Genomic DNA, 12591 nt, shown 5'->3' with positions numbered 1-12591 from the left:
GCATATTCTTCAAGGTGTGTAGTCAGTAATAATAAGGTTTAAACTCAATGCTCAGGAGGAAATAAACTTTCTTTGTAAAAGTATACTAGCTATTGGAGACAATTCAATACACTACTTCTACATAATTTTGAGGTTTACTGAATTTTAATGCCCTGGGATTTGTGGCTTCTCTTTTGACTAGGACGGCTTAGTCCTGGAATGACATACTCCTGCTAATGTACAGATTATTGTATTAAAATCCTACATCACTCTGCAAGATAACTCATCACAAAACTGCTGGGAATCATGCAGCCGGTGGGAGGTGAACATGACGTAATGTGACAGATCTTTACTGCAAGTATCAACATCCAAGCCACGCTGCACTTAAGGTATGAAGATGCCCTAAAGAACTCTTTCTGCCTGAATACTAGCACAGAAATAAGATAATCCTAATTTCAAAAAAAAAAAAAAAAAAAAAAAAAATTACGTCTCTTTAACTTGATTGCACAAGATGTATTTCCTTAGCCAGGGGCCAAAGATGAAACCCAGAAACATTGGAATGAAAATTTAGAAATCCCTCTGGGAGAGCAATCTGTCCATGTTTCAAAAGAACTAGCATGACATTAATACCATATACCTATGTGTTTCAATCACTGCTTTAATCCATCCATGCAGAGAATATAAAAGGGGAAGGGAAGGGAAGCAGTAAGGTGGGTAGCTGCTGCTTCCTCTCTCTGTTCTTCTCCACAGTTCACAGAGAGAGAAGAGAAACAAAATCCAAGAGTTAATAATGCCAGTGTGTTCACTCAGTGCAAGCAATGAGGTGTTTTCCCAAAGGAAGTTTAATAAATATAATTTGATATATATTCTGTTTGGAGCAATCCTGATTATTTTTCAGTAGTTCTAGTTGACTATCCATAAATACACTTCCCAGCTCAGTTTATCATAAAGAGAAATAGAAGAGCTTGAAGGGAACCCTACAAGAGACGCCCAGTTAAAACAGAGTGTGCAGAAAAAGGAAGAACTTGTTTTCAGAACATTTCAGCCTTTTGACACAATTGTCAAGAGTCAACTGCAAATTTTTGCCTCACAATCAGTAATAGAAAACTATTAAGGAAGACTGTAAACGTTCCTTAAAAGAAAAACCCACTACTAAAGTAAGAAACTCTATATTGTATTTCACTACTTCTATAACATGAAGTTTTCATCTCCAAATTTTTCTTAAAGGAATAACTACTTAGATCAATTAGCAAGTCTAACTAGCCCTCCAAATATGACTCATTACTTTACATCAATGACTTAAGCAATTTAATTTGGAAGAAAATTCAGCAGCTACTCTTTTTGCAGGGAAATATTTACCAACCTTTTTTATTACTACTTTATCAGGTGCTCTGGCACCAGTATTTTCAAAGAGAAACAACTCTTGCTTTTGCCAAAAGGATCACATGATAAAGGCTGTCAGCTCATATTGTTAGTAGGAGTAGTAGCAATCTAACATCTATATTCTCCAGCCTAGGATAGGCTAATTATACACAGTTAGTATGCATATGTATAAAGAAGGTCTTATCCTGTAATACTTTTAGTCAATTCAACCAAACTGATGGCACCGGCTTCTCATGACATGCCTATCCAGGCAACATGACCCAGTGGGTATGTACATGTATTCTGGCTGTATGTCGAGGGAGAAACAAAGATCTTTCCTAGAAAGAAACAGGCAATGCACAAGCTGCCGGAACATATTCCCAGTTTGTCCACATCTCTGAGGCTGTCCAGAAAGAGGACGATCACATGAATGGTCTTGGCAGTCTGCAGCTCCCTTTGTGATTTAGTCACCAGCCCACGGGGATGCCCACATCAGGGCCACCTCTTGGATTCATTTTCAGTAAGCTGGCGGTGAGGGACCACGATGCCTCCAACACAAGAGAGTAGCTGGGAGCAAAATGTCAAAATCATCCAATAAAGCAGAAGGAGTGTGACTGAACATGTTTCCTAGAAAAGGATCCAGGGTTTATTAAGGGTTATAAACTAAACCTGAATGCTGATACTCTTTGTTAAAGAAAATCCTGAAACCAAAATGCTATATGGGGATGTAAAAAGTAAGAGTAGAGCCAGCAAGAAACTTCAGAGTGATCCTCTCCTCTCGTAGTGCCTTTAGCTGGCTTACTGAGTGTCGTTTTGGGCACCACATCTCAAAAAACACTGAAACAAATAGTAAGAGTCAGCAGAGATCTACAAAACACGAAATACAAGAAAAGAAGTTAGCCCAAAGAAGAGAGCATTGAGAGGGCCTGTAGCAGACAGTTGTGAAAAAGGCAGACTTCAAGGAGAAATAACTTGTGTGCTTAGTAGACAATACAAAAAGACATAGGCTTACACTGCAGAAAAGAAGACACATCTTAAACTACAGGAGTTAAAAATAATTAAATACTAAATAAATAAGCACAAGGCATGAGGAAATCTCCAGCTTTGGAAACCTTTAAGAAGAGAATATATAAACATCTCTTCTTAATGCAGGAATGATGACCTCTTGAATTTCTTCTAGCCCTTGGATACCATGACCCAGCCTCATCTCTGCCTGGGGTGCTCTCAGGAGACAGGGATCCAGGGAGCACATTGTCCAAATAGGCTGTATAAATCACATATGAAACACGTACATCAAATTGATACCCAACTGTGTGAGGCTCTCCAGACAGAAGGCAGCAGGGAGTAGGTACTGGACTGACTGAAGCTCTAGTGGAGAAGGCCAAACCTTTGGGTGATAAGCTTGTCACTGCTTAGTAACATAAAACAGTATAAATCTACCAGCACAGTAAAGTGACAAACCGTGTTTGATATTCTCAAGCAAATATTTTAATATAAAATTTACAGTCCTGGAGACGAGAACATAGGACCAGAGTTCTTCACTACTAGGCCGAATATAAAAGGAAAGACAAAACTGAAGGATACATGGGAGTATTTTTATTAGCTAGTGTTCCAGGCTGAACTGCTCCTCTGTTCTAGTCACTTGCTGTGATCCACGGAGAATGCACGATGCATAAAGATCCTTCCTCAGAAGGATAATGCATTTTAAAGAAACCTAGGAAAGCCCAGCAGCCCTGTTCGCTTCTGTGGCATTTACTGCAGGGTGATTTCCACTCTATCAAGGTTATTTCTATTATTTTTAATGACAAAGACTTTAACAAGTATGGGGTTTGTTTGTTTGTTTATATCAAACATTCAAAAGAGCTGCCGTAAGGCATCCTTTATGGGAGTATTTTTAACTTGGACTTGTTTCCTATCCACGACCTTGAGAAAATGCCTTCTGTCCAGCATACAATAATCAACATACCAGATAAAATATTCTAACTCCAGAAGGTAATAAAAATCTCCCTAGACAGTGACATCTGCTATTGTTATTAAATCAGAATACATTTCTGTGTACACTCAGTTCTAACAGGGGAAAAACAAGAATGATCAAGAAAAGAAAAAAACAAACATTCTGTAACCTAATAAAATAATAATGTGTTCCTGAACATGAGCTAAAATAAATTGAAATGCAGCTTAATCAAGGAGGCCGCTGCTAAGTAGTCAGGGGAGACAGGGTCAGGTTCAAACGACTTCAATAGCAAAAGCAGGAGTCATCTATTTTGCTATGCAGTTTCCATTCACACAGTAAAGGCATCATTAAATGTAAGAAGGAAGATCAATGTTACCTCGAATGTAGGATGAAAAATTTAAACATACTATTTAAGCTGTGCTCCCTTCTTCCAAGAATGATGTGCCGAGTCATTTAAATGGCAGGGAGAAGGTCCCAAACAGCAACAGATAACTGTACTAAGTCATATCAATGCCACAAACACTGCTTGCAATTCTGTAACCAATAAGGAGCACCATAACCTTCATAAAACACACACTATAACAGTAGGCAGTATGTCTGGAAAGCTGCGTTGGTGCTATGACACCTACCCCACTGCATCACCAAAAGCCAAGCTTCGTAACCAGGTCAGTGTTACCAGGGATGTAAAAATATAGCTACTCAGCAAAGGTGCCTACAGAATACGCTTGTAAAGTACCAAATGCACATTTAGAATCAGTCTGCTGGAGCCTGCTTAGAAACTTGAGTATGGACAGGAGATGGACGGGACCTTAGGCTTGTTTGTGGAAGGAAAACCAGGAAAGAGAAGATCCAAACTGAGAGTGGACATAGGTAGGTAGAATGTTAGGAGGAGAGGGGCATTAGACAAGCCCCTGCTTAGCATCGCAGTGTGGATGCGTATACTGCCAGTCTACTAGGAGAACATCTGTCCATGGGGATAATATGAGGATGAAAACAAAAATCTGAAGAGGAAGAATAAGATTCATTCACTTAATCTCCTGTCATTGATTTTGTGAATACTTCTGGTCTGGACTTGGGAACAACAGACCTTTCTGCTAAGTCAGGCTATCTGCAAAGTCTGAACAAGAATAAAGCAGCTTAGTGCTAGCTACTTTTTCAGAATTGCAGGCAGAGATCCTATTAGGGACTCTGCAAAACACTAAGTAGGAGAATGTTTCCCAAATGATGGACAATCTGGTACCTTACAGATGCTTTCACTTCAACAAAGCTGAACATTTTGATACCTGTATATCAGATAGATTATTCATATGAAAACATCTCTATCACACACACATGTAGATTCTTTCTTATCTGTACAGGGCGGTCGAGCTGAGTCAGTACATACAGGCTTGTCATGCTGCTTTTTCAAAGAGATATGCAAAGTTTTTGGAAATGAAGAGGATAAATAGAAATTTACTTCGCAAAACTTCTAAAGTTTCATTTTGAACCCTTGAAATTCAGGAGTCCTTGTGCAAAAACAACACAAATTCCACTATGTTTAGGCCAACTTCTCTTCTGTGTTCCAAAAGGAAGTATATACTGGCTGATTTGACCATCATGTATGTATATGCTATATAACATATAGCAAGAGAAGTAAGATACATAGATGCATACAGAGATATGTGCATATAAACTTCTACAGTTATTCATATTAAGAAAAATGGTTTGATCAACCACTCCCTGGATTGTGTTTTCATTTTGAATCCTGACAAAAGACATCAAACGCTTCAAGAAATATCAGCCAATAAGCAGACATAGGGAGACTTCCTTTGATAAATTATTTTACCTAGTCACAAGGAATATTGGCCTAAATTGGAACAAAAGCGTAAATCTATAAAAGCACACAGAATTTCCACCTACACATAGGCTTACTGATAAACTTTGCCTAAAATGAGGTGTCAAACAGGCTTCCATGTATCCTAGTTTGAAAACTACTTAAATTTTATATCACATCAAAATAAAAAGAACTAGACCAAAAGACTGATAATTTACTATAAAAAAAAGATAAGTTAAAAGTCAGGAGAACAGCAAAATCTCTCTCTCTCTCACACACACACACACACACACATACTCACACCACACATTTTCAAGGAAAACTGGAGAGGAAGACGAAGCTTCCCAAGGAAGCTTTCAACCAAAATCAGAGGGATAATTAACAAGATTATCAGCCCATAAAGTAAGCTGGATATAATTACTGTTCATCAGTCAAAGTTGCCATTTTGTCTTCCAAAAAGTAGCTTTAACTGTTTCATTCAAAAGCAATCAATAAATGCACCAACTTGTTCATACCGTATTTGACTGAGAAGGGAAATATCAGTCTAATTTGCAAATTGTAATCTAAAACATTAGTAAATCGAGCTTGATGAAATTCAAGTGGAATAGGTAAACCTACTCTACTTTTGTTTAGTTGTAACTATTTCCTCAACTCTCATGTATGTAGAATACTCAGAAAACTTTCTGCTCTATTCAGTGCTCAACAGACCATTAAAATAAAGATGATGTACATCTGAGTGCTCCAGTATTCTGCTATTTTTTCTGGGTCTTCATGGACTTTAGGATAGATTTCCTATGAGTTCTTAAAGACCTTTAGAAAAAAAAATTCTGTAGCCTTTTCTGATGTGATGAATACAGCTGAATTTCAGACAATCAATATTCTAGCCCTGCTTTTTTTATCCACAGGCATTCTGTGGGATGAAGTTTACTATGAAGATACAGAAGAACTACATTAGGTCTAAATCCATATTTTAAACCTAAAATGAAAACCTACATTTGGTCATTTTAGGAAAAGATGGTTACAACACATTTCAGCAGTCTGTAGACCCACTACCCAAATATTAAACAAAGACCCTTCTCGGCCTTTAACTATTTTATAATCCCTACAGTGCAGCCAGGCTTCTGTGTTTCAGCACAGATTTCAGCTGAAGAACTTTCCTTCTTTCATTAATGTCTATTCAAAATTGTTCCCCAACTTGCAACCCAGAGATTGACTGCAGCATCTTCCAAGTTTCTTTTTGTTTCTACCATAAACATACAATTATAAAAACACAATTAAATTAGTGCCAATATTGTAACAATTTTAAGATATAGGCTCCATTAAGTCTTACATGTACAAACACTTTCATTAATGAAAATAGGTTTCAGGACAATTCTGCTCATTTTCATTTAATTGCTGGGTAATGGGGTCTCTTGGTGTGTCACTGTGTGTGTTCTGGGGTTTCTTTCAAAGGAAAAGGTAAAAAAAAATCTGAACAATTTAGATAAGCTCTCAGAACTAACAGTAAGAGACATCTTTTCATAATAGTGTCTGACTTTTTGCAGTTTAGCGATCTGAGTAAGTGCTGTGAAAATTCCCATTTACTCTCATTACTTACCACCAATTTTATGGCCAATTTCAATGCCTATTACAGCTCTCTAGTACTTTACCACAGTACACACATTGTTCAAAGACAGGTGAGGGCAAACGGAAAGAAAACATATTCCGCTTATAAAAGTCATCAAGTTAGTGAAATTAAGGGAATTCATGGAGGACTTCCTGCAATGATTAAATGCTTATCACCCACTATCGGCAAACATCTTACTAAGGTTTAATTTTAGCACCCTTGCTCAAGCTTACCCAGTTGTGGGACTGCCCTACTAATAGCCTTTTCTTAGGTACAAAGATAAAATATTGTTGTATCTGAAAACAGGACTGTCAAAAGTAATCTGGAATTTTTAAAGTACTTTTCAATATTGTTATCGTTTAAATGATACTCTACTATGTTGTACAGTTTCTAGCACGGATCCCATATTTCAAAAGAATCTTTGAGGATAACTGAGTAAAGAAAAATTTGCAATGGTTCAGTTTAGGACAGTCTGAACATATCATTATCTAAGTCTCTAAGCAAAGAAAAAGGGATGTAGGGGGGAGTGGGGTATTACTAACTATTGTAATCATATTTGCTTTTAATCAAGCAACCACAATTTTGCTGCTTTAAGGGCAGATAGAATCTTTCTACTGCTTCTGACACAACCTATTTGGTATTCAGAAAAATGAAGAAGGCAATTAACTGACATTTTTCTACATAATAATATAAGTTAAGGCTCCAAGGCTTTGCCTACACTAGGGAAATTTAGACAAATTTCTTGCTGTTGCTGACACTGGCTTGGCCGAAACACTGTTAGGAATATGAAACGTCTAATGCAGACAAACTCTAATGCACCACAAACTCAAAAACTGCTGTCAGCTATTAGACATTTATGGAACAGAACAGGAATAACATTCATAGGTATGAATATCCGAACAACTCTAGACAAGTAACACAAGAGTCATGGGTAAGACTCGCTCTTTGAAGGAATTTATAACAAGTGTGTTGTTTACTAGTAGTTGTTGAAAATGTTCCCCCAAAATGTCACTGTTCCTTTCTTAATCCTATTACTTTGTTAAAGCCTCAATTTATTTAAAAGCTATTTTAATTTAGAATAGCCTTTTGAAATACCTTTTAAAACTAAAAATCATTAAATAGGTTACTTTAGAATAAAAATAGAATGTCGAATGCTTCGCTTGATTTTTTTCTGTGAATGTGTCATTTTTGATCATCACTTCTGAAGAATAAATTCTAAAAGTTGCTTTTTAATACAGCTTCCTCAAAAAATTAAGCTGAATCTTTGCTGCATACCATTACACTTGCATCTACAAGCACAATATTTAGAAGCTATTCCTCCACTTGAACGGTGCTTCTAAATTAAACTTTTCTGCTTAAAAAATAAACCATTAAAACATTGCTGGAAGGAATACAGTTACAAATTAGGGTATTGGCAGAAATCCAGTGTTATTGGGAAGGTAGGATATTCACACTACTCATGCTGCCAGTAGTGATTAATTAAAAGCCGTTAGATACCTGAAGCCCCAACAGTTCATTCAATATGATCCCCATTGAAGGAATGACCTGCTTTTCCAGCCAAAACATTTATGCAGGCAGAAGAGAAAAAGAAAATCATGATAGCAAATCTTGAAGACACAAAGCTATAAACGTTCAGGTTTTATTTACATTCGCAGTCCCCCTTCTAGTCTGGCTGTTTGTGTATCAGGACAGGTGATTTCTGTCTTCACAGTCTAGTTAATGAAGAAATCCACACAAACGAGATGGCAGAATTGCCGAGATCTGAGGCTAAAACCTTTGTGACTACTGAGTACAGAGCAGCAACTGCATGCAGAGAACGCGGAAGACAGCACTGGAGAAGACGAATCATAAAAGTGCCAACTGCTGAAAGTTAAAAACAACCCTCACAGGTTTATCTGTTAGTGTTACAGATCTTGATTTTCAGCAGATGCTTGAATTTCCTTGTGAACAGGGCAGAATTCAGCTATTATGAATGAAAAACATTGTCCCATAAACATGAAGGACTTAAAACTATTTCCTATTTTTTATCACACCTGCCAGAAGTACTTTGAATCCTAAATCACACAAGAGAACAACCTCAACGAAGTCCAGTTCTTAAGATACACACATGGAGAGAGAAATTTTCCAGTATCAGTCGTATCTCGCTGACACCTGCTCTCCAGATGCTGGATGAGCACTCTGTTGCATACTAAGTAACTCTCACCTTGCTGATTAATGTTTCCATGCAGATTATATATAAAAAAAGGCATTTTGAGATTTTTCAAGGAAACTGACAAAAATCTAGGATTATTAAAATGCCATTTCCTAAGGAAGAAAGTCTATATAGTCATCAGAACAGACTAAAGTCGAACCAAGAAGTAAACAAACCAAAAAACTCCACCCTCCAATTTGTGTGTTAAGGAAAAATTAATCAGTGCCACAGGAACAAAGTGCTAAATTTCCTCTTTTAAATAATCTATGATGCTCTCTAAAATCATTATATACATCTACTTTACACAAAAGCAATACTGTGAACCTAGTGAACAATCTAGATACCAGGAGAAAATCCTAAAACATTATATGTAAAAATAAATATATAAAAAAAAGTACATCATCAGTATTGCAGTAAGATTTTTTGCCTTTGCAGTCAGAGAATTTATTTTTAGAAATCTGGCTGTGGACAAATGCAGCTGATCTACACAAAGATTCATAATCCAAGTAACAAAAAGTCAAAGATCACATTTTTAAGGATTCACACTGATTTATATATTCCCTACTTTTAGGTAAAGTCTCTTTATTTTCAAATGTTTAACTGAAAAAAAAAAATCAAACCAAATCAAAATAAGACTCTCTCTAAAGAGTCAGAAAAGTGAGAGTCCAGAAAGTGAGTCATTAAAAATGGCTCGTTAGTCAGAATCAAAAACAAATTATATGAATCAGATATTTTGTATTTATTTTGTTATGCACTGGTTTGTCAATCAATCATTCATTTGGGTAATACAGTATTGTCTTAGCTTCTTTCTGAATGAAAGGTCTTTAGAAGTGACCTGAATAGGAACCTTAGTTCTATGGTCTTTTAAGATCAGGAAAAGGGAAGAAAGAATAACTACAGTTGTATATAACATGCTGTACCTAAGAAAGCAAGTTCAATATAGTATGCTGTTAAAGAGTTCACAATTGCTCATTTACGCTGTTTATTTACGTAGATGCTCTTGTTTCTAGAGCAAGAATACAAACTGCAATTCTGCTTTAAAATCACATTTTACCTTGATCCAAATTTGCTCTCATGTAGGCAAGCTAAAAATGCTTTAATTTGAGATAGCGTAATAAATTTTGGAAAGGTAAATCACTTTTGTCTGTTCAAATGCAGCGTGTCAAATAGCCACAGAGAGGAAAGTCTTGTTAAAATCTTTCAGCATACATGCACCGAAAGCTCATCAGGCTACAGCACAGTCCTTTTCCTTGAGTTTCATTTTTGACAGGGAGAAAGCGTGACACGAGGATTTGCCCATTCTAGCGGGCAAGCAGACAGAGCTCAGAGACTTCCCATCTGAGGCCCAGATGCTGCTCCCTTGGCTCTGAAACAGTTGGCCAACGGCATTTAAGAAAAAAATGCAACAGTCCTTTAGTTAGGGCACGAGGTGGACTCGAGAAATCTGGATTTAATTCCTGGCTTTGCAATGGATCTTCTTCACGCTTATTGGCATCCTTCATCACCCCGTGCCTTGGTATAACGCCTCCTGCCCTGCCTAGAAGCAGTCTGCCATGGTATCTGCTAATACTTGACAGACACTGTGCTAGGGGGTCTATTTAAATGGGTACACTGCGTGGGAAGCTGCTCAAAGCTCAGGATAATATTTGTGAATAGAGCTATATATCATACTGATGCACAGCAGTTTATGTCCATTTTCACATACAGAATCTTTTTATACTTGTGCAACTGCTTCCTGTATTTAATATTTCTGTCAGAAGTATGCACACGTGGGTTTGCAGAGAATTTGTCCCTGACATCAGAGAAGATAAAACTCTCATAAAACTATCACAATTTTATTGATAGAGCAGAGAAGTCCACATATTTTTCCAACTACAATGATGCAATGCAGTTTAAGGAACTGACATATTTACCTAGAGATGAAAGAATACAGAAAAAGAAGAAAAAACAGGGTGACAAGATGACTCAGCAAAATATTCAGTTTTATATATTTCTTAATATTCTTCAGTCTTTAAAGTTTCCATGACAGAACTAAGTTCTACTGCTACCAATTCACTATTTTACCATGAATAAATTTTTTGGCAAAGTGCTTTCTACAAACTGTAACTGCATGAATCATGTTGAAACATATCCCACATACTTTAATATGCAGATATAGGAAGGGAATACACTTTATGCTGCTCCATTTTCATAAACGGAAATTGTTAGGTAGCATATAGAAGAGCAGAGTAGGCAATGATTAATGTGTATTTGTCTAACGAAGGGGCTTCTAGTGGTAAAATTCTGCATATTTCAGCCTCCAAGCCTAATTAGCAAATATTAATCTGCTTTAATTAATCAACCCCAGGAAAAAAGATTATATAAAATGATGGAGTAGAAAAATTAAAGAGCATACTACCCTCGGATGGTACAAAAGATCTTCAGGAATAATATGCTGCTGACAATTCATCAGATTTAACAAGGTATAGTAAAAGAAGAACTGACCTCCCGAGGACAAATGATTCTCTTGGGACGTGGAGCCTCTTGTTGCAACTGATACACTGTCAAACATAAAAACGTAAAGATAATTAGAGGATTGCAACATACACAAACTTTTATTTGGATGCTTATTTTAGCCAGGGGCTGTAAAGAAAAATGCAAATGCAAAGAAAAGGTATGATAAGCAGAAGTATTTTGGAGTGGATATAAGCCACTTACATGAAAACCAGTTGCTGAACTGTAAACTAGCTAAACTGATTAACTGTTGTAACTCGTTTAAGTGTTATCTTCTTTAGTAATTGTTACTGGCTATGTTTCTATACTGGAGAAAAGTACACAGAAGAATTTCCTAGGAGTATCTCAGGATTAAATTTTGTTTTTTGCATGCACTATGATGTAACAACTCAAGCAGGATTTCTAAATGTAACAGCAGCGATCTTTTGATAGGCCAAAAAAAAAAAAAAAAAAAAGCTCACTGCATCTGAAAGAGTTTACTAAAATCTTGTAATTTATTTTTTTTAAGTTGCACTAGTAATTATTTATGAGCAAACAAACATTGCTTTTAGAGTAATTATACCATATTCAAATACCCCTGGATCAATTTTGCATATCTTCTTAGGGCTCCAGAAGAGAGATCTGAGGCCAGGTGCAGTTGTTGAACTCTGGCCCCCAGTCTCTTCCCTTCATGTATTTAATGAGATCCTTTCCTTCCTTTCCACTCAAAAGTCAGGAGAGGAAGCTGACAGACAATGACAGTAATCAATTCCAGTGGAGACAGATTGTCTCTCCATAACTCCAGGAAAAATCCCAAAGGTTTGGATTGCCTCCCTTGAGAAAGGCCTTCTGTATGCTGAGCTTCTTGCATTCGGAAAGACTGTTGCATCCATGTTTTTTTTAAAAGCCCAAGTTTCTAGGACAGAGCTCTTCACAGTGTTGCAGAGCTCAGAATTATTAGGTGGTAAATTATGGGGGGGAAAGAAGCAGGAAAAATAAATGCCTGTAGATTTGATAAATGCATGAGCTCCTGCTGCAGGAAGCACATAGAAATGGTAAGTGTCTTCGGCACCTTCTGTTACCTTGCACATCTTCTCTTTAAATGGGGCTAGTAGTAGCAGCTGCAATGAAACTTGAAGGGCATGGAAGTCCTGGGTTCACCTACAAGTTTGTTATTCATGGAGTATGAAAGTTTTGGGGACTATGTTCTCTGT

At 36.9% G+C, this 12591-nt stretch overlaps 1 protein-coding gene across 1 annotated transcript in view; it reads right to left on the bottom strand.

Moving 5' to 3' along the window:
- CHN2 (chimerin 2) overlaps positions 1-12591 on the bottom strand; it is a 163629-nt gene that overhangs the window by 80801 nt on the left and 70237 nt on the right. The window contains exon 3 of the mRNA XM_062569262.1: positions 11390-11445. Within this exon, the coding sequence (XP_062425246.1) occupies positions 11390-11445 (56 nt within the window). The remainder of the gene's footprint in view (positions 1-11389; positions 11446-12591) is intronic.

Source organism: Rhea pennata, chromosome 2 (assembly GCF_028389875.1).
Source record: "Rhea pennata isolate bPtePen1 chromosome 2, bPtePen1.pri, whole genome shotgun sequence".
In the NCBI taxonomy this organism is placed as follows: domain Eukaryota; kingdom Metazoa; phylum Chordata; class Aves; order Rheiformes; family Rheidae; genus Rhea; species Rhea pennata.
This window is presented reverse-complemented; position numbering and strand designations above follow the sequence as displayed.